The sequence below is a fragment of the Acipenser ruthenus genome, chromosome 18 (assembly GCF_902713425.1).
Source record: "Acipenser ruthenus chromosome 18, fAciRut3.2 maternal haplotype, whole genome shotgun sequence".
Lineage (NCBI taxonomy): Eukaryota > Metazoa > Chordata > Actinopteri > Acipenseriformes > Acipenseridae > Acipenser > Acipenser ruthenus.
The window spans coordinates 1,135,255-1,153,923 of record NC_081206.1 but is presented as its reverse complement, the minus strand read 5'-3'; the positions used below and the strand labels follow the sequence as shown (position 1 = coordinate 1,153,923).

General features: G+C 46.1%; 1 protein-coding gene across 3 annotated transcripts in view; it reads right to left on the bottom strand.

The window, feature by feature from the left end:
• Positions 1-416: 416 nt before the first annotated feature.
• Positions 417-18,669, bottom strand: part of LOC117422288 (guanine nucleotide-binding protein G(s) subunit alpha) — a 44,679-nt gene continuing 26,426 nt past the window's right edge. For all 3 annotated transcript variants that reach the window (XM_058990680.1, XM_058990679.1, XM_058990681.1), the window contains 8 exons: positions 15,687-15,784; positions 6,453-6,507; positions 5,218-5,291; positions 4,743-4,801; positions 4,504-4,624; positions 3,304-3,434; positions 2,033-2,100; positions 417-1,397 (listed from right to left, as the gene is read on the bottom strand). In XM_058990680.1, the coding sequence (XP_058846663.1) occupies positions 1,251-1,397; positions 2,033-2,100; positions 3,304-3,434; positions 4,504-4,624; positions 4,743-4,801; positions 5,218-5,291; positions 6,453-6,507; positions 15,687-15,784 (753 nt within the window). In that variant the 3' untranslated portion in view covers positions 417-1,250. The remainder of the gene's footprint in view (positions 1,398-2,032; positions 2,101-3,303; positions 3,435-4,503; positions 4,625-4,742; positions 4,802-5,217; positions 5,292-6,452; positions 6,508-15,686; positions 15,785-18,669) is intronic.

Below are 18,669 nucleotides of genomic sequence, written 5' to 3'. Positions count from 1 at the left end.
TTGTTTTTTTTTTTCAATAAAGTTGTACAAAATAATACATTTTACAGTCTGTACAAGAATAATAATCCAACAGCAAAATAAAATAAAAGAATGGGAGGAGAGAGAGACAGGGAGGGAGAGAGAGGGAGAGAGAGGGAGAGAGGGAGAGGGAGAAGGACAGAGGCAGAGGGAGGAGAGAGAGAGAGAGAGAGAGAGAGAGAATTAATTGGAAAAGGACTGCTATCCAGTTAATGATTTTTGTTTTGTTGGTGGTTTAAGGAAAAAATAAAAAAAGGAGAGAGAAATAAAAAGGAGGATCAGTGTCTAACAGGAGACAGTGTATATGGAGATTTCATTTCATTTGTTTTTTTTACAATCACAGTCCAGAACAGTCTCCATCATCTTTAAAAAGACCACAGCAACATCCCCTTTAGAAAAAAAAAAAAAAAAAAAAAAGCTGGGACTGGTGGTTTTGTTTTTTGCACTGTCCGAACCTCTGAAGAAATGTCAGTTATCTCTTTGTATTTGATTGTTGTTGTTAGCCCCCCACCCCAATGCAGGGCCCCAGGAATCAAACATACAGGCTTGTCTTCATCATAGTCTCTTGACAAGCACGTGCCTCTGATCTCAGTGCAGAGCGCAGACAGAGCAGTTCAATACCGACGGGCTTGCTTGCTAGTGTGTTAATGCGAGGGCTGCTCTCAGTGCAGAGAGCAGATCGAGCAGTTCAATGTAGATCATTCGTTTAGTTAATGCGAGGGCGCCCAGGGAAACGGACTCCTTATCAGTGTCTGGATTTCCTTTCCCTCTGAAATCTCACACCCTCGCTGGTTCATTAGTTCCTTTCTCTTGTCTTCTGTCATCAATCCCAGAACCTTCCAGGAACTCCACACACCTTTAGAACGTGTTTTTTTGTTTCATTTATCTTTATATTTGTTAATCAATGTTAAAAGAATTAATACACAGACATGACTGTCACAAAGTAAATTTTTTTGGTGCCTTCTTGCACTGAGGAGGGGAGGGAGGAGGAGGAAGGGCAAGCGAGCGATTCTCTCTGAACCTGTGGAGAGGGGAGGGAGGTCATGAAGAGTAGGAGGTCCGGTCTGCAGAAAAGACAGCAGTTCTGTTTCCACTGCGGTGTGTGAGCAATATAGGTTTGGTTTCGGCGTTTTTTTTATTATTATTTTTTTGTATTTGTTGTTTTGTCTTATTTACTTTAAAATGAGGAATAAGGAGTCTGAAAAAACAGAAACAAGCGCCTTCCACCCCCATCACAACAACTCGTACTGGCGAAGGTGCATCCGCTGAATAATGTCCCGACAGTCATTGAACACCCTGCGGATGTTTTCTGTGTCCACCGCGCATGTGAAGTGAGGGTAGCAGTAATGCCGTCCGTCCCCGCTGGCTGTGCTGATTCTCTGAGGAGAGAGAGAAAACACGAGGGGGGGGGGGGGGGGGGTTAGACCACAAGTCAATCTTCACAAAACCTGCAGGCATGCCATCAACCATCACAACACCTTTACACACAGGAACACAAGTCTATGAAAGCCAGGCTGCCCCAGTGAATCTGGAATCAGAGACACAAGTCTATGATCTTTTTAAAAGCCAGACTGCCCCAGTGAATCTGGAATCAGAGACACAAGTCTATGATCTTTTTAAAAAAGCCAGGCTGCCCCAGTGAATCTGGAATCAGGAGACACAAGTCTATGATCTTTACAAAAGCCAGGCTGCCCCAGTGAATCTGGAATCAGAGACACAAGTCTATGATCTTTTTAAAAGCCAGACTGCCCCAGTGAATCTGGAATCAGAGATACAAGTCTATGATCTTTTTAAAAAAGCCAGGCTGCCCCAGTGAATCTGGAATCAGGAGACACAAGTCTATGATCTTTACAAAAGCCAGGCTGCCCCAGTGAATCTGGAATCAGAGACACAAGTCTATGATCTTTTTAAAAAAGTCAGGCTGCCCCAGTGAATCTGGAATCAGAGACACAAGTCTATGATCTTTTTAAAAAAGCCAGGCTGCCCCAGTGAATCTGGAATCAGAGACACTCACCAGAAACTCATCCCGAATGAAATACTTGGCCCTCGTCACGCGCGGGTCCTCGCCTGGCTCTGGTGTTGCTAAGAAAATGAAAATAAACAAATGGCCCGGTTATTCTCAAGATCTTACTTGTATCTGACTGCCTCGGACGCTTACCTCTGCCAAACAAAGCTGCGGCTAAGGCTGCTGAATAACACAATGAGGTGCTGCCATTCGCTCACAGAACAGAGAAAAGCATTAAATGGGGCACCAAGCAAGAGCCCCTTTCCTTATCCTTGTGCTCTCTGTGATGCTCTCCGTTTAGCTCTCCCGATTCCTCTTTCATTAGGACTCTGGGGGAGCCATTTTATCCTGCCACCCCACAAGTAGTTCACTTCCTGTGCAGCAGGTATTAGGACTCCCCCCACAACGAGTTCTGTGCAAGTGAGGTCCCGATACCCGCTGGTGTTTGTGTGGTGGCTGGATAAACTGGCTTTACTTGAGCGAGTATAAAGTCTGTAAAACCTAAAGCAACGTTAATAAAAGGACTCGTGAGAATGGCACACTAATAAAACGTTTTCTCTCCCTTAAGTGTATGCATCATGTTCTAGAAACATTCGGTTGTCTGGTCAGTGCCCTCTGGTGGGCATAGAAGGAACTGCTGAATGTTCCCCTGTTAAGAACATTGGTAAACCCCTCTCTACCAGGGCCTGCCAGTGCCTGAGAGTGCAGAGCTCTGCGTTGCTGGGTACTCTCTTCGAGCTCCTGTTATCAAACTGTGTGAAAGAACCGCAACGATGTCTTGAATAAGGGGTGCGACGGATACTATAAAACACTGTTCTGGGATTTACTAAAAGAGATTACATTTTTTCTATGGAGGGGAAATTTAGCACAAACCATGTGGCGTGGAGAGATTACAGATACCTGCACTTGAGACTTCCTTTACGGAAATAAATCAAAGAAAAAGGACACTCGCTGTGATCCTGCCTAGCTGCGATTCGGACCCTTGTACGGGACAGTGATGAGAAAAAGCTGAACCGGAAACGCTCGGGGAGTAGCTGTTAGCAAGTTCTCATTTATGTAAACAAAAGGAAATGTTTAAATTATAACCCTAATGTAATGTAAGAGAGGAACCTGCATAACAAAATGATGTGGAACTGATTCATAGAGGAGCTGTGAAACTATGACTAGTAACAACATGGCTATTCATCCATCATTGTGTACATAACTTAATACAATTAAAACTACTTATTACATATTAAATAAATAAACCCCAAACAAACTCCAAACTCTGCTGGCCGTACCATCATCGGGTGTAGTGTAGCGAGCGAATTCTGGAAAGTACTCCTCAATTTTGGATTTTCCTGCCAGCACCTTCTCTGCCAGTAAATCCTGCTTGTTCAGGAATAGAATTACAGAAATGGTCCTCAGCCACCTGCAGAAGGAAAAACAAAAAATCGATTGAAGCACACGCTGCTGTGCAACACTTCACAGAAACACCGGGGTCACAGTGTCGGTGCAGGCACACTGGAAAATAAAAACACCGCATCCTGCCCAAGACCAACCGAGCCACGTACAGAAACAGTTTTCTTTTTAATGTTATTGAACATTAGTACATGACTCCAGGCAGTGCAGCCACTCAGATTTAGTCCCCAATACCAGGGAGAACATGATGATTATTGCAATAAACGTTTTTTAGAAGGATTTATTTCTAGTGTGAACTGCAAACATGTCTTTTTATGAAACGGCACCCCTCACGTGAAGCCACAGTGGGGTCTGCTCCCTGCCCCACCCCTTGTATTCTGAGCTGCAGAGGTTACCTGTTGTGTCTATTCTGAGCTGCAGAGGTTACCTGTTGTGTCTATCCTGAGCTGCAGAGGTTACCTGTTGTGTCTATCCTGAGCTGCGGCCCGGTTACCTGTTGTGTCTATTCTGAGCTGCAGAGGTTACCTGTTGTGTCTATCCTGAGCTGCAGAGGTTACCTGTTGTGTCTATTCTGAGCTGCAGAGGTTACCTGTTGTGTCTATCCTGAGCTGCGGCCCGGTTACCTGTTGTGTCTATTCTGAGCTGCAGAGGTTACCTGTTGTGTCTATCCTGAGCTGCAGAGGTTACCTGTTGTGTCTATTCTGAGCTGCAGAGGTTACCTGTTGTGTCTATCCTGAGCTGCGGCCCGGTTACCTGTTGTGTCTATTCTGAGCTGCAGAGGTTACCTGTTGTGTCTATCCTGAGCTGCAGAGGTTACCTGTTGTGTCTATTCTGAGCTGCAGAGGTTACCTGTTGTGTCTATCCTGAGCTGCAGAGGTTACCTGTTGTGTCTATTCTGAGCTGCAGAGGTTACCTGTTGTGTCTATCCTGAGCTGCGGCCCGGTTACCTGTTGTGTCTATCCTGAGCTGCAGAGGTTACCTGTTGTGTCTATCCTGAGCTGCAGAGGTTACCTGTTGTGTCTATCCTGAGCTGCAGCCCGGTTACCTGTTGTGTCTATTCTGAGCTGCGGCCCGGTTACCTGTTGTTCCAAATGTTCTTGAAGAGATTGAGGGCTTCCTGCAGCCGGTTGGTCTGATTGTCCTCTCGTATAACCATGTTGTAGCTGCTGCTGGCGACTACGAATATGATCGCAGTGACGTCTGTGAAGAAAGGCAAGCATCGCATCAATCCTCTAGCTGCTGGTTACAGAACAGCGCTTCTCAAACTCCCAGCAGCCTTTGTTTGAGGGCTGACGGGGCTACAGCAGTCCCAGCTTACCGTTAAAGCACTGGATCCACTTTCTGCGCTCGTCTCGCTGGCCTCCGACATCGAACATGCTGTAAAACAGGAAACCGCTCTGTTAAAACCGTTGGTGCAGCAGGAGCGACATCGACACACTGAAATAACTCGCGAGGTTCGGGTTTTACAGGGAGGGGCTGCAACGATGCACCACTGGCACTGGAGTGGCAGCACGACACTTGGACCTGCTCGAGTAGAGTCTGCGTTTAGCTCCAAACAGGCCGTCTGTATGAATATCCGACACTCCTGCTGCACGGGATTGGTTTTTATACCTACTGGTTTCACAGACCTTGCCTTCTGTAACCTTAGGTAAGGTAGTCCAAACAGGGTCAGTGAAACCAGCTGTACAAGTCAATGCAGCACCACAAGCACATTTCAGGACAGCCCCAGACCAGCACTACTTTCAAACCACAAGATTAGTATCCCGAGGAGACGAAGCACGAAGTCTACTTACTGAAAATTGACTTTATCCACCTGAAACCTGGTCTCAAAGATCCCGGATGTCAAGACTCTGCATCGGAGAAGGTCCTGTTGAAAGAAAAGGGCAGGCGTGACTCCACTATCCACCTATAAACACGGGTCTGCAACGGCTTACCATCAACACCTGCAAACACTGCGATATAACACGGAGATATTTCATGCTGGCTGGCTGGCTGGGCTTGCTCTGTTCCTGCATTCTGTTTGCATCTAATCCCTCCATTCTGTACATCTCTTAATCAACGTCAGCACGCTGGCACCGGCTAGGAATCCTGAGTTATACAACATGCCGAGGCTGTGCCCTGCTGTGCACACATGCCCTCAATGAGCAGATTCATGGATCTGTAATTAATATGCCTTTCCAGTAATGTGTGTTTTAATATGGATTTCCTGTTTGCTGAAAGTTGCACCCCAACGCTGTTCCTCCTGTCAGCCAGGAGTTCCACGGTGCCGTTTCTGGAGACTGGTCTAGTTTTTCAGGTTATTTCCCCTGCCCAGTTCATCTGTAGACATCTCTCTGGCAACCTTCCTTAATGCCGAGGTCTCTACACGAACACTGTGCAGAGGGATTTGTGAACCCCACCCCCTACCCCCCACCAGGTTTCCGGTTGTAGGCATGATTCACCAACACAGGCAATAAATAAGAATATAAAAAAAATCATGTTCATAGACATTCATTTGCATCTCGTCACCAATAAAGAGAATTAGTAGTGTCCCCCAAACATGACAAAATGCAATTCAAAAGGCTGTTTTACTTCTGTTTTGAAAGGAGAAAGTTGTGATAATTGAATTATTCCTTCAACAGTTTATTTCTAGCTTTGCAGCATTAAGAAAGGAGATGACCTCAGATCTACATGAAGAATCCTTCACATGCATGAGAACAGGTACGACTCCACTAAAGAACAATAGAAGTGAATACGCTGTGTGCGGGGCGTCTCGTTGGGGAAAGAGATGTCCTCTCGTCTGCTCAAACTGTGGGGAATGAGGTCTCTTAAACCAAGAGAGACACACACACTCGACACAGGACGCATTCACTTCCATCACACACAACAACGCACACTGAAACCGGGAACTCCTGTGCATGCATCAGGCACGGGATGAAATCTGTACATGGGATGAGACACACAGGAACTCTGACAAACCCGGGACAGTCATTTAGAATAACACACGGAATGATCTCTTCCAACACACTGTGACAATGCTGCTCCATACCTGATCAGGTGGCGAGTAGTCGCTCTGTTTGACGATGTCAATCTTGTCTAAAAAGCTGTAGAACAAGAAGAAAAAAAAATAAACACTATAGATTAGATTGCACAGTCTAAATAAAACACACTGCTTTCAATGTCACCATCCCCTGAGGTTAAACAAATCAGAGAACACGGGGGTTGTGAGGCGACAGACGCCCCCAGCCCTGAGCTCTTGAAACAGCTACGTGGGATTTTGGAATGGTGATGTACGCCCTGTAGTTCCATGACTGGAACAGTAGAGGAGGTAGTGCGTTTCCTAGGATAGTGACAGTGGAGCAGGAAAAGCAGAGTCGTTAGCAGCTGTCCTGGCTTCAGCAATGCAATAATGAGAAGCAGTGCTCCAGTGCTGTGCTCTGTAAGGGTTTGGAGGAATTGCATTGTGTGTGAACCCCTGTTTATCCACAGCAAGGGACTCAGAGTTTACGTCCACTGCTGTTGATACTGCCTGGCTGTGCTCTGCAGTCCCACAGGTTTTAGCTTTATTGGCTGGATTTTGTATTTTCAACACTGCCACATGATAGTCGCTTACGACTGAATTGCTGCTTTTTAAAAAAGCCAAAGTTTAAACTCACAAAATGAAGTTCTCTAGTTTTTTTTTTTCTACACTGAACGCTGCTGGGCACATGGTGCAGTACAGATGAACTGCCTCTAGAGGAATATTTAGAGCAGTTTTGAGTTGTGAAGGTATACTGCAGAGGGTGAGCTGAAGCCGTCTGGAATGAAGTGCTGCTTATCGGAATGAGTCATGCTTGTAAAACAGCTGACGAGGAACACAGAACACTTCCTGAGGAGGGGCGGGGGGGGGGGGGGCGCTAATAAAACTGAACTGCTGTGATATCATTAAACAAACACAAACTGTATTTTCCCCCGGAAAGGAAATGCTAAATCACTGTTGAATTTATTACCTACCTACTCCTGTGGTGTTGAAACTAGGGGAGAGGAGAGTCTCGCCTTGAGCAAGAGCTGGGACTGACAGAAGGGCAACGAAGGCAGGTTGGATGCAGTCACCTGCCCTTCCTCTGAAGCACGCCATGGCCGGGTATCGTCAGCCCAGGCGCAGAAAATGCCCTTCAGCTCCCACAAAGCTGATAATGGCTTTATTATAAATTCATCTTGTTAACAGAACTGCAGTAGGGATAAGTTCTTCGGCTGGCTTTCCCTGGATTACAAATGCAAACTGCTAGTCTCGGCGCTGGCATGGGCCTGTATCAAGGGCAGGCAGGCAGGCTTGCTTTCAAGTCCCTGAAGTGCTTGTATTGGGTGTTACTGGTTGCGACTCCTAGTACAGAACTCCCTCACATCCTGTTTCCATGGATACTCAATTTCACAGTCTTTATTTTTTTTGGATGTGCAGGGATCGCTGTACTGGCAGTTCTGATATCACCTGTCAATAACATGGAAGGGGTAGCAATCTATGAACTATGAAAAAAATAGAGGCAATGTTCTGCATGATAAAGATGTTCAGTATCTTCATAGTTTAAAACAGGTGTGTGTCCCAGGTAGTCAGTACCACACTGATCCCTGTAGTCTGAATGAGGCGATGGTTCAAGCCTGTAACTGCTCGTCCGCATGAACCTGGCTCTCTTGTACAGCGGTTAAGCATGTGCAAGGTACTGTGATGCCAGCCGGTCTCGTCCCGTCAATCCCTGTGCCTGCGTTAGGAACCCCGCTGGCATACTCTGCACCGCTGTACTGAAATGTGTGAGAATGAACGCAGGATTGAATTCACTGCAACACGAACACATCATACAGTACACAGTGCATTTTATTTTCCACTGATCATCAATATGTCTAAATAAGGTTCAGCCTGCTTACTGGAACTTTAAACTGGAGCCTGATGCCTGCAGGACGACTGGCTCTGGCACAAAGAGCTTTCATACAACTGCACACAGCTGTCCTGACCTGTGCAGAGCAGCAACGCACACAGCTGTACTATGCAGAGCAGCAACGCACACAGCTGTCCTGACCTGTGCAGAGCAGCAACGCACACAGCTGTCCAGACCTGTGCAGAGCAGCAACGCACACACCTCCGCAGGGATGAGAAGGGTTAATGAGGTCCCAGGGAGTGGCCTCCTCAAATTCCTGCCACGGGGGGCGGGCGCTGCCGCTGCGGTTTTGAGGAAGGATTATTGAAAAGCTGAAAAACGTTAGGACTTTACATTTGGATTCTTGCTGTGGCAATCAAGGTTACAGGACCTTATATGGCAGAGAGGACAACAAGAGCAAGAGGGAGCAGAGCTGTGACACTGAACAGCAACGCAGTTCACTTACAGGAAAAAGAAGCTTTGAACCCGAAAGGAATTTTTTAATTAATTTTTTTTTAACTGACATCATTTGTACGCGTGTAACCCTTAACCCTGTGGGTGCGTACGCTCTTCTCACATCACACAGACTGAGCCTCGATCAGAACAGCGTGCTGTCCGTCGCTGATATCACAGGAGGGACAAGTGCTGCTCCAAGACGAGAGACTGTCACTTAAGAGAACAGGGAGACAGCAAGCAGCTGGAGTGTGTCTAAAGGGGAAAATACTGTATGTGCAAAAACTCACATGAACCCCAAACAACGCACTGCACGGAATGTCAACAATTATAATTACACAGCTTGACGGCAACGCCCTTAAAAACATACAGGGCTCGCTTTGAGGATGATAAACGTCAGCGCTAGAGTGCAGGAGAGACGAGAATTAAACAAGACTGCATTTATTTTTTACTAAACCTGTAAATAAATGTTTTTCCACAAGATATCTGAAGCTCTAAACAGGGTAAGGTTCATTATTATTATTATATATATATTTTTTAATTAAGCAGCACCCTTTCCTGCCATCTTGTCTCCTCAGCCTCCTGTAGCACAGATCACTGACGCAGAGTGAGGACTACAAGCTACCAGGAGACAGGCTGCCATAAAAGCAGCTTTCAGCTCCACGTGTACAGCTGAGACGCTGCTGCTGCCACATCACAATCCACGGCCCTGCGAAGAGAGAACGTCTCCCCATCGCTAGCTTCTCTGCTGGCAACAGCCATTTTGTCAACACAGTGCCAAGAGGCAACTGCCCGTAATAAAACACTGTACAACGAGTGCAATCCAACATGGAGCCCACGCCAGGATAGGAATAGTGGGAGCGCTATTCTCAGCTGCACTGATTCCAAACGAGCTTGTTACAGCTGAAGCGAGCACAAGGGCAGGGATAGCAGGGTTCACACAGCAGGAAAGAGCAGCTTGTATTTATTAGCAGACAACTCTCACATAAGAGGCACAGTATTTTTGGGTAAGGATGCACCAGAATATTAATTTTGGTTTGACTAGTAGTGCAGAATTGAAGGGTGGGGCAGGGAATCGCCTTCTGAATTGCAAATACCACAACAATGAAAGCTACAGTGGACTGGATACTGGATTCAGCTTTCATCAAGGAACACGACATAGGCTTCTGAAACCTCTGAGCAGGCTGCATTACATTCTGCTCACAGCCCGAAACAATAACGGGATCTGCCTCCTTTCAGAACGCCCCTCTGTATAAAAACAATACTACTAAAATCAGTCCGACCTAAGATACAACACAGGCTTGACATTATAAGCAGAGTCCAAAAATAGTTCCCAGACGCCCTGGCCTCCAGCACAGTTGCCATGGCGACGGAACCACAGGCACTATAAATAGACTATCAGCGCAAAAGCAAGATCTTCAGAGAGACAGAGACGTTTGGAAGAGGGCCAGGCCAGCCCAGCCCCAGCACGGCAAACAAAAACAGAGTCCCAGGAAGCAGATACAGTGACACAGGGCCTGGACCTGCACTCAAGACCTGGGTGCTACTGACAAAGCTATCAAATCTGCCAAAGGTTATGCACGATACATGATGAAGCCATGTCCCTAAACAGCTGCTACCACCACTATTCTATGTATGGCTCACATGCTACATGTGTTACAGCGACATGAAAAGGACTGGAAATCACTCCTTTAAAAATCAAGAACATTTTCCTTTAGGAAGGTTTTGGCTGTATAACAATGCAGGAGGGTGTGTGTGCGCCAAACTAACACACGGAACATGGACTGGGCCCATGCTGAAAAGCAAGGCTCAGTTTTTATAGATATACTGTAGACAGACAGAGATATGCATTACCTCCCTCCCAGTGACATAGCAGGCTTGCAGTAGCTGTTACACGTGCCTGGGATTGTTTGGCAAACACAGAAGTTACAACGTGATGACTACAGCCCCTGAACTGCAGCACCTGCCAAGCAAGCAAAACCCTCCCTGCTCGTCTGCACTGCCTCGACTTCAATTCAGTTCCTTTACCCTCAGCTTTGGAAACTGCTGCCTACTTCCTTCCCTTCTGTTCGCAGTCTTGGTGGGATTACCTCTGATTCCCACAACTCATCTGTTGTGAAACCTTCCTTTTATCATCTCCGTAACATTGCCAAAGTACGTCCCTATCTTTCTGTATCTGATGCGGAGATCCTTTGGCATGCATTTGTCACTTCTCGACTGGACTACTGCAATTCACTCTACTTTGGTCTTCCAGCACGTGCCATTAATAGAATACAATTAGAACAAAATGCAGCAGCCAGGGATCCTTTCCAAATCCAAACACCATGATGACATCACTCCTCAGCTGGCCCTTCTTCACTGGTTACCTATCAGATTAAGGGTTACTTTTAAATCTCTTCATAACTCCGGCCCTGAATGCCTGTCCTCCTTGTTGTCCCGCTGTACCCCCACACGTAATCGGGAGATCCTCTGACTCTGTCCTTTTAGTAATTCCCAAGAAAAAGCGTGTAACTCTTGGCGGTCGTTGTTTTAGCTCTGCAGCTCCTACACTCTGGAACGCTCTTCCCTTCTCTGTTTGAGCTGCTCCCACCCTCTCACTCGTAAAGGCAAAGCTACAAACTCACCTTTTTTCACTTGGCTCTTTCTTGATCTTTTTATTCTATTCTGCTTTGCTGTTTCTTCATTGTAAATGTTCTTTTTAAAATTATTGTTGTTTCTCTTATCTGTGATTACTTACTATTTATTTAGGTCTTTTCCATTTGTATTGTTTGTTATTTTTTCATTGTATTGAACTGTTTTAATGTTAAGCGCTTTGTGAAGGTGGCGCACCTTGAAAGGCGCTTTACAAAATAAAATGTGATTGATTGTGGTTGAGACGATCCTCCTACGAAACACATCCCGACACCCGTGCTAGCACTGACTGAGCACTGTGTTTAATGTGTAATAAGATGAAATGATCATCAAATGAGGGAGTGCTTTGTTAAAAGGAGACGGAAGAGCGTGGAGCGATACCAAGTGCAAGTCGTTTTTTTTTTTTTTTTTTTGCATCATTCCAGAATGAAGGGCGATAGGTAGCTGTGCAGGTGCGTGCCTGCTTAGGAAACTCGTTTCTTTAACCATCGTTTTTATCTTGGCCATCTTAACGTGATCGGGGTAGCAGTGAATTCATACCAACTAGAAATCCCAGTTAGTCCTCATTCAGGAACCGCTGCATGGTCGCTTCTCCCCAGTGATTGAGAGGTCTCCAGCACTCTCAGGAGAGCTTCCTCCTCCAACACCACAGTGCTTTATTTACTCATGTATTATTAAAAATGAGTTGTTACACCGGGTCCCGAGCCCCACAAGCTCTTCTGCGTACTGTGCTTGGATTAAACAGCACCCGAGCCAAGGGAGGCCTATATTTAGACCATGGCTAACGAGCTGCTGTTAATTGACATCTGAATGAACAGCTAGTTCTAACAGGGGACGTTATTAGGGCTCAATCTGTGGTAATTATACTTGTGCTGTAATTCATATAGTCCTCTAAGCCTCGAAATAGTTCATTACAGACACTCAGCAGGCCTGTCCTCCTTGTTAGATAGCATTTCCAGGTTCAATCAGCCAGAAGCACAAGCAAAACAGGAGTGGGACAGACAAAACTAGAGAAAAGAAAAATCCCTGAACCACATTAGGAGATTAATGAATCACGGTTAGCAACCTTTTTTTTTTGTAATAAAAAGGCCAAAATAAATGACAAAGAATGGTTAAATTCACCCCTGAGAGAAGCAGGTCTTTGTTTGTGAAAGAGTTAAATAAAAAGCAGGAGGGCTGCGTCTCTCAGCTTGATAACGGCATTGCGTTGGTAGAGTCTGGAGGACAGCCCTGCTTGTGGCTTACTCCGCACTCCGGAGGCAGATGAGAGGACAGCCCACCTGAACATCTCTTTGTTCCAGTTCCTCCAAAGGGACAGTCCCTCGATTTATCCTGAAGCATAACCTGCTGGTATGCCTTCACCCCCAGCGCCCCCCTCCTCCTCCTCCCTGCGTTCCTCACCCCCCCTTTCTTCTGCAGCACTGTGTTGCTATAAATAGCTCTCAGCTCCTCCGACTGCCTCCCGTTTACATAAGCGGGGGGGGGGGGGGGGGGTGAGGGAGCGCGTTTCCGCCTTGCTAGCTTTGGCTCTGCCTCTCCTTTACATAAGCATGTTGTGGAGTTTGCAGGGGGGGAGGGGGCATTTCCGGGGGATTCATGGAGATCAGCAGCACTGCAGGGAGGGAGAGGGAGAGGGAGAGGGAGACTGCCCTTTTCATTGACAAGCAGCACATTGCCACAACCCTGCTCTGCCTGGGTCACAGCCTCGTTTCCCTGCCCTTCCCCATGCAGCGGGAATCACAGACTCCAACAGTCTATCTGAAGCCATGCTCTCCTGCAGCGGCAGAGCACGTCATGCGTGTCTGTTACGAGTACAGATACTTGGCAAGAAATAACACAATACCATCTCGCTTGATACAAAAAGGCACATTGGCCCATATTAGATCTCAATTCAGGGATTTTAAAAAAGTAGGCACATGTATTTATCTTAGTGAACAGGTAGAGTTACAGAGATGTAAGGTAACTTGCAGCATTTCCAGTGTACACCTTATAAACTGAACACAAAAAAATATATGTCAGAGCCTTCTATTATGAGAAACAAATTCAACAGGAGAGCTTCCAGCTGCTTAACAACAAGAAGAAATCAGAAACCAAGCTTGTTAGATCCTGTATGCCTATCTTTAAAACAGAAACGCATCCTTGCCCTGCAGAGCCAGTGAAGAAACAGAATAAAAAGCAGGCAGTCAAAAGCATTAGCTTAATGCATTAATGCATTAGCTTACTAAAAAATATGTCACAGTTAATACAGGGGATAGGGAATGCTTCTCTCTGTATTCTAGAACAGAAAGAATTAGAAGCCCTTCCTGTGCACTCCTGAACATTTCTTCAGATCCCTGTCCAGGTGGAAGCGGTTCTTCCAGTCGGGGGCCGAGACAGAGAGCCTGCGAGACACGAGCTCCCCAGCTGGAGGAGCCAAGGCAGGGACCGAGCAGGAGGACAGCAGCCCCCCCCCCCCCCGTGCTGCTCTGCGCAGCGGCACAGGCAGCAGCAAGCCCAGCTAAAAATAGCCTCCCTGGTCTCCTCACAATCCGCCATTATACAGAACTTCAAAAGGTCAGCCGCGCTGAGCTGGAGAGCGCTGGAGAGCTCTGTTGCTGCCACACATGCAAAAACCCAGCGAGATGCATCGGGACCGAGCCCTCCCCTGCATCCAGTCAGGAACAGCTGCCTGCACTGCACACTGAACACACTGCAACCTCTACTGCAAAAGCACGCAGCTGTTTCCTCAAATCCCAATTATTATCAACATTATTATTAGGATGTTTGTCAAATGTGTATTTTGAATTTACAGATAATCAAATTAGGGGGGTGAACACTGAGCCAGATGCTGTAGCAGAGGTCAGGACCCTGCCATAGCTGGGGGGTTTACTTGCACACACACACACACACACACACACACACACACACACACACACAGTCTTTGTATTTCTACGAAAGAGGTTAGCAAGGTTAAACAAGGTGCTGTCTACAAGTGTTGGACCTGCATGGTGAATAATGCAGAGTCTGCCAATGCATCTGGGGCCATATTCACAAAGCATTTACCACCACATTAATGCAAAAAGACATTAAATTTAAGAGCAGCTACGTGCACCTTAACTGTGCCTGCTAGCTCTGCATCAGGGCAATCTAAAACAGTGTTCTCGCTGTGGACAGTTTACTGCTTGTCCCTGTGCAGTCCTGTGTCATTAACTTATACAAGTCTTCGATGATTACAAAACAGGCAGTCAACTGCTGTATTTATCTGGGTCAGAAAGCAGAGAAGAGACAGCATTATACTATTTATAGAGCGGCGTACAAAAGAATGCATGTTTAAGGCAATTTTGGGCAATATGACTGTCAGGAGACAGGAAATACGTTCAGTGAGGTCCAGTCCTGTGAAGGGAGAGGAGATGAGGAAATTTAACACGAAACGTTTTTGCTGGTAACACAGCTGTAGAGAAGTGAACAAACAAGCCGACAACTTGAGATAGGAACGTGTGGGAGAATAGAGACAAACCCCACAACACACACACACGTACGTTTTACATACACTTCAGGAAGCTCTTGCATTTTCTTAAGGCTTCTAATTGGTGCTACTAAGCAGAACTGCTGTGCACCCAAGCAATGATTTCTTTATCACCAAAGCCTTTGCAAATCAGGGGAAGTTCAGAGTCCTGTCAGGTTTATTTCTACACACACACTAATCTACTGTAAATAGTTATTTAGGCGAGTTTCTACAAGCCCCCATCATAACCCCACTGTTGATCCAGGCAACAAATAACCTGTCTGGAAGCCTCCAGCTTGCTCCTGCTACAGTGCACTTCCTCTCCTGCCTCTCTCAGTGACAGTCGCTAATGTAACGGGCAGTGCTGAGTGATACACTGCCGTTCCAGATTCTGTCCTGTCCTCTGTCACTGAGGTGACAGGAGGTTTAAAGCTCTATACCCACGAATGCAGACGGGCCTGGCTCTTTTGCATGGTGGTTAAGATGCTCGTTTGTAGTGCGCCAGTTTGTGCCCAGCCTTTGCCCTGTTACCCTGACAATGCTGCATGACTCGCCCTGCATTTCTAGCCTGGGGCGTCTGCCTGTGCAACACAAGCCTTGCGCACCGATGGTCAAAAGACTGAACTGCACCCTTTAGGATTAAGACGTACCCAGATATGCAGGTCCCCATACAAAGCGGGTATCCCGAAGCACAGCTACACTGCCAACGTCCTGAATTAGGCAAAATACACCAAGTCTCACGACTTCATTTACAGAGCCAAGCTCTCAATGCCCCTACTGGGGCCAGGTTCAACACGCAAGAGAAAAAGCTGCTTTTTGTACTTACTATTGTGCACAGTCGATCAACTGGTATTCATTAGACCTCTCGTAGCAGGCTTTTACTCCTTCATCCTGCCAAAGGATCTTTGTGTGTTCGTAGAACTCCTAGGAGAGAAAAAGGCACAGCATATGAAAACAGCAGCCATGGTACGCTTTCACTTTCATCTTGAGCTACTCGTGTATTTCCTCTTACAATATATTTGAAAATGTATCTATTAGCCAATACTGTGCGGTGGTTTGAAATGCGATCGAGATTCATAAATGTTAAAATAATCTTTCATTCACCCAATCATAAAGGAAGTGTACGGAATTATTTTTCATTCTAAACCTGCGCGCAAGCACACACACACAGACACACGCACGCAGACACAGATGAACGCAGACAGACGCACGCACACACACAGACAGACAGACAGACAGACACACACAGAGCAGTTCCTGTGAATCTCACGATCCTGTCTGGTAATGGACAGCTGTTCCATCGGGGGTGCTCACTCTAAGTCACACCACATCCTGCGTTTGAGGCGGTTACAAGTCTAACCACTGGCTTTAAGTGGTTAAAGGTCAAACTGCAGTGTGGATTCTAAGGCTGAGACGATGCAAAAAAGGCCCTGCTTCTCTTAACGCAATCATTTTTTGCATTACGCGCAGAGCTTCTCTGCTCCCCTCAGGTCTGACTCGCTGACTCTGCATGCGATTGAGCTCACCTTCTCCCCCCTGCGAGTGTTTACTGAGGGGATTGGATCTGTGCAGGAGTCTTCAAAGTAACTGAGCAAGTTAAGAGCATTGTGCTGGAATTACAAATACTGTAAATCGACAGAGCTACAAATACAAAGCCTTCTGATGTTTGGCAATTATTTTCTAAAGTAAGACAGCAAGAAAGTAAAGAAAAGTAATGTTTGGGATACTCCGGTAACACAACTAATGCAATAGATTTTGTAATTACTATATGCATAAACAGAAGTAATAAATTTAATATGCATAAGTTATTAAAGCATTGCTAGCAATGTTACAGTAATCTACAGCTCCATGTGTATTACTGTGGTTTTCTTTTGTGTTTTTTTTTTTTTTTTTACCCTTTCATAACGTCGATAAAATCGATGCATCTGCTTTTTTTGGAGCACGATACATCGATAGTGAGAAATGAGGCATTGCCCCAGCCTTAGTGAATTCCAACCCCACTGTGATCAGGCAGGGGAAGGGCATCCCAAGAGAACCAGGATCCCCACAAAGACAGACCTGAAGTCTTCCATGGAGCCCCCTAAGAGGCCGTCATGTGACAGTCAGCTGCAGCTAACTCCTCAAAGCTTTATATTCTGTGCAGCACATCACATCAAGCGATTCATTGCCTTGCTGTGCCTCTACTGTGTGCCCTATTAAAGTGGCCACTCCCTGCCCAACCTATTTCAAAATGAAAGCTAAACTATGCAGAATTCCCATCCACTCCTACTCCCCGTATCTCCGTGCTCAGAAACAAACAGACTGCTTTCTTTGTTCTGTTAGCAGAACAGAAGCAGACATGTGAAAGATAAGTAAAGGAACAACAGACAGTGGAGCAGGAGGAGTGCAAACACCTCATCACATTGCAAAAACAATCTGCACACTGCCACCATCATCTCTTCTGTCAGAACTGTTCTTCTCTTATTCGACTTACAGAACCGAGCAGGGTTTAACTCGGGTTCCCTTTAGTATTGCACTGCAATGCACCGGCTGTCATTCTAATCCAGTGGTTTACAAAAAGGTTTGCACGACAGTGACCCCTGTAGGAATAGGTAAGCTTGTGCACCTTCAGTTCCTCCTGCATCAAGAGCCAGCTGTATCGGATGGGTCACTTTCCTCTAACAAGTGAGCATTTTAAACCAGGAGAAAGGAGACAAAACTCCAAGCCCCTATACAGACACACACACAGATTGCACGCCAGGGGAAAGCCCTAGGGGAAGGGGGTACTTATTAACTTGGTTTGCACGTTTTCTATTACAAATCTGCATTGTATTGTGATATTATGCGTCGTAGTAGTAATAATAATCACAAGCATTATTATGTTACATAACTATAGTGTTGAGAAGCGTTTAAATATACAGTCCCCAACCGAGACCTGCACTTCCCAATATAGCTGTGGGTGTGCGGATTCTTTTTCTGTCCCCATCACATGCCCAGATCATCATTTCACTGGGCTGCTGTTCCAAGAACTCGCATGGAGGAAATACCTGTGTATTCATTTAGTGAAAAGGAACCTGTCTATCCGGTTTGCAAAGGAGGAAGCTAGTAATACAGTTCACAACTCCTCAAATATTTCCTGGGACTCATCCTACAAGTAGCAGCTTGATGCGTTTAACAATTTGCAGACGCTGTGCCCAACAGGGCTCTTCCGGTCACGTCACTTTGGGTTTGTTCACGGGACGCTGGATCCAAAGCCATGCTAAACATGCACAAGGCCGTCAGAATTTCACACACACGGCATAGAGTTCAACCAGGGTTTCAATTCTCAATTGTCCCATGACCCTTATTTCTCCCTTCTTCTATCACACCATTTTTGAACCCTTTCAATCCTGGAGGGATTTCAAAGTCCTACCTTATCTTAAAGTACTGACGGGACTTTGAAGTCCTAGTCACCAAAATGTATGCAGAACATTTGTTCTGTCCTGCTCTCAGGTATAAAGGAGTTCCTTTTTGAACGACGGAACTTAATTTCGCATTCTTCAGCTCGACAAAAAGAATTCAGGACTGAACGAGCACAAAAAGCTGTTTCCTCAATTTCTGTTGCACTGGAACACAAGGTTGATAGAGTGCTAGTAGGCGAGGTTCAGACCAATCCCCTGGAGTTAATCTCAGAAGATGACATCCCTATAAACACCAGGCAGAAGCACACTTATTGATGGAACCCCCCTCCTCCGAAGTAAGAGCATGTGTGCAGAACGCAGCAGGAAGTGTCAGGGGCTGCATCGGTGGTTTACTCGCTCTTCGTGTGAACAGGGCTCCAAAGCCCATTG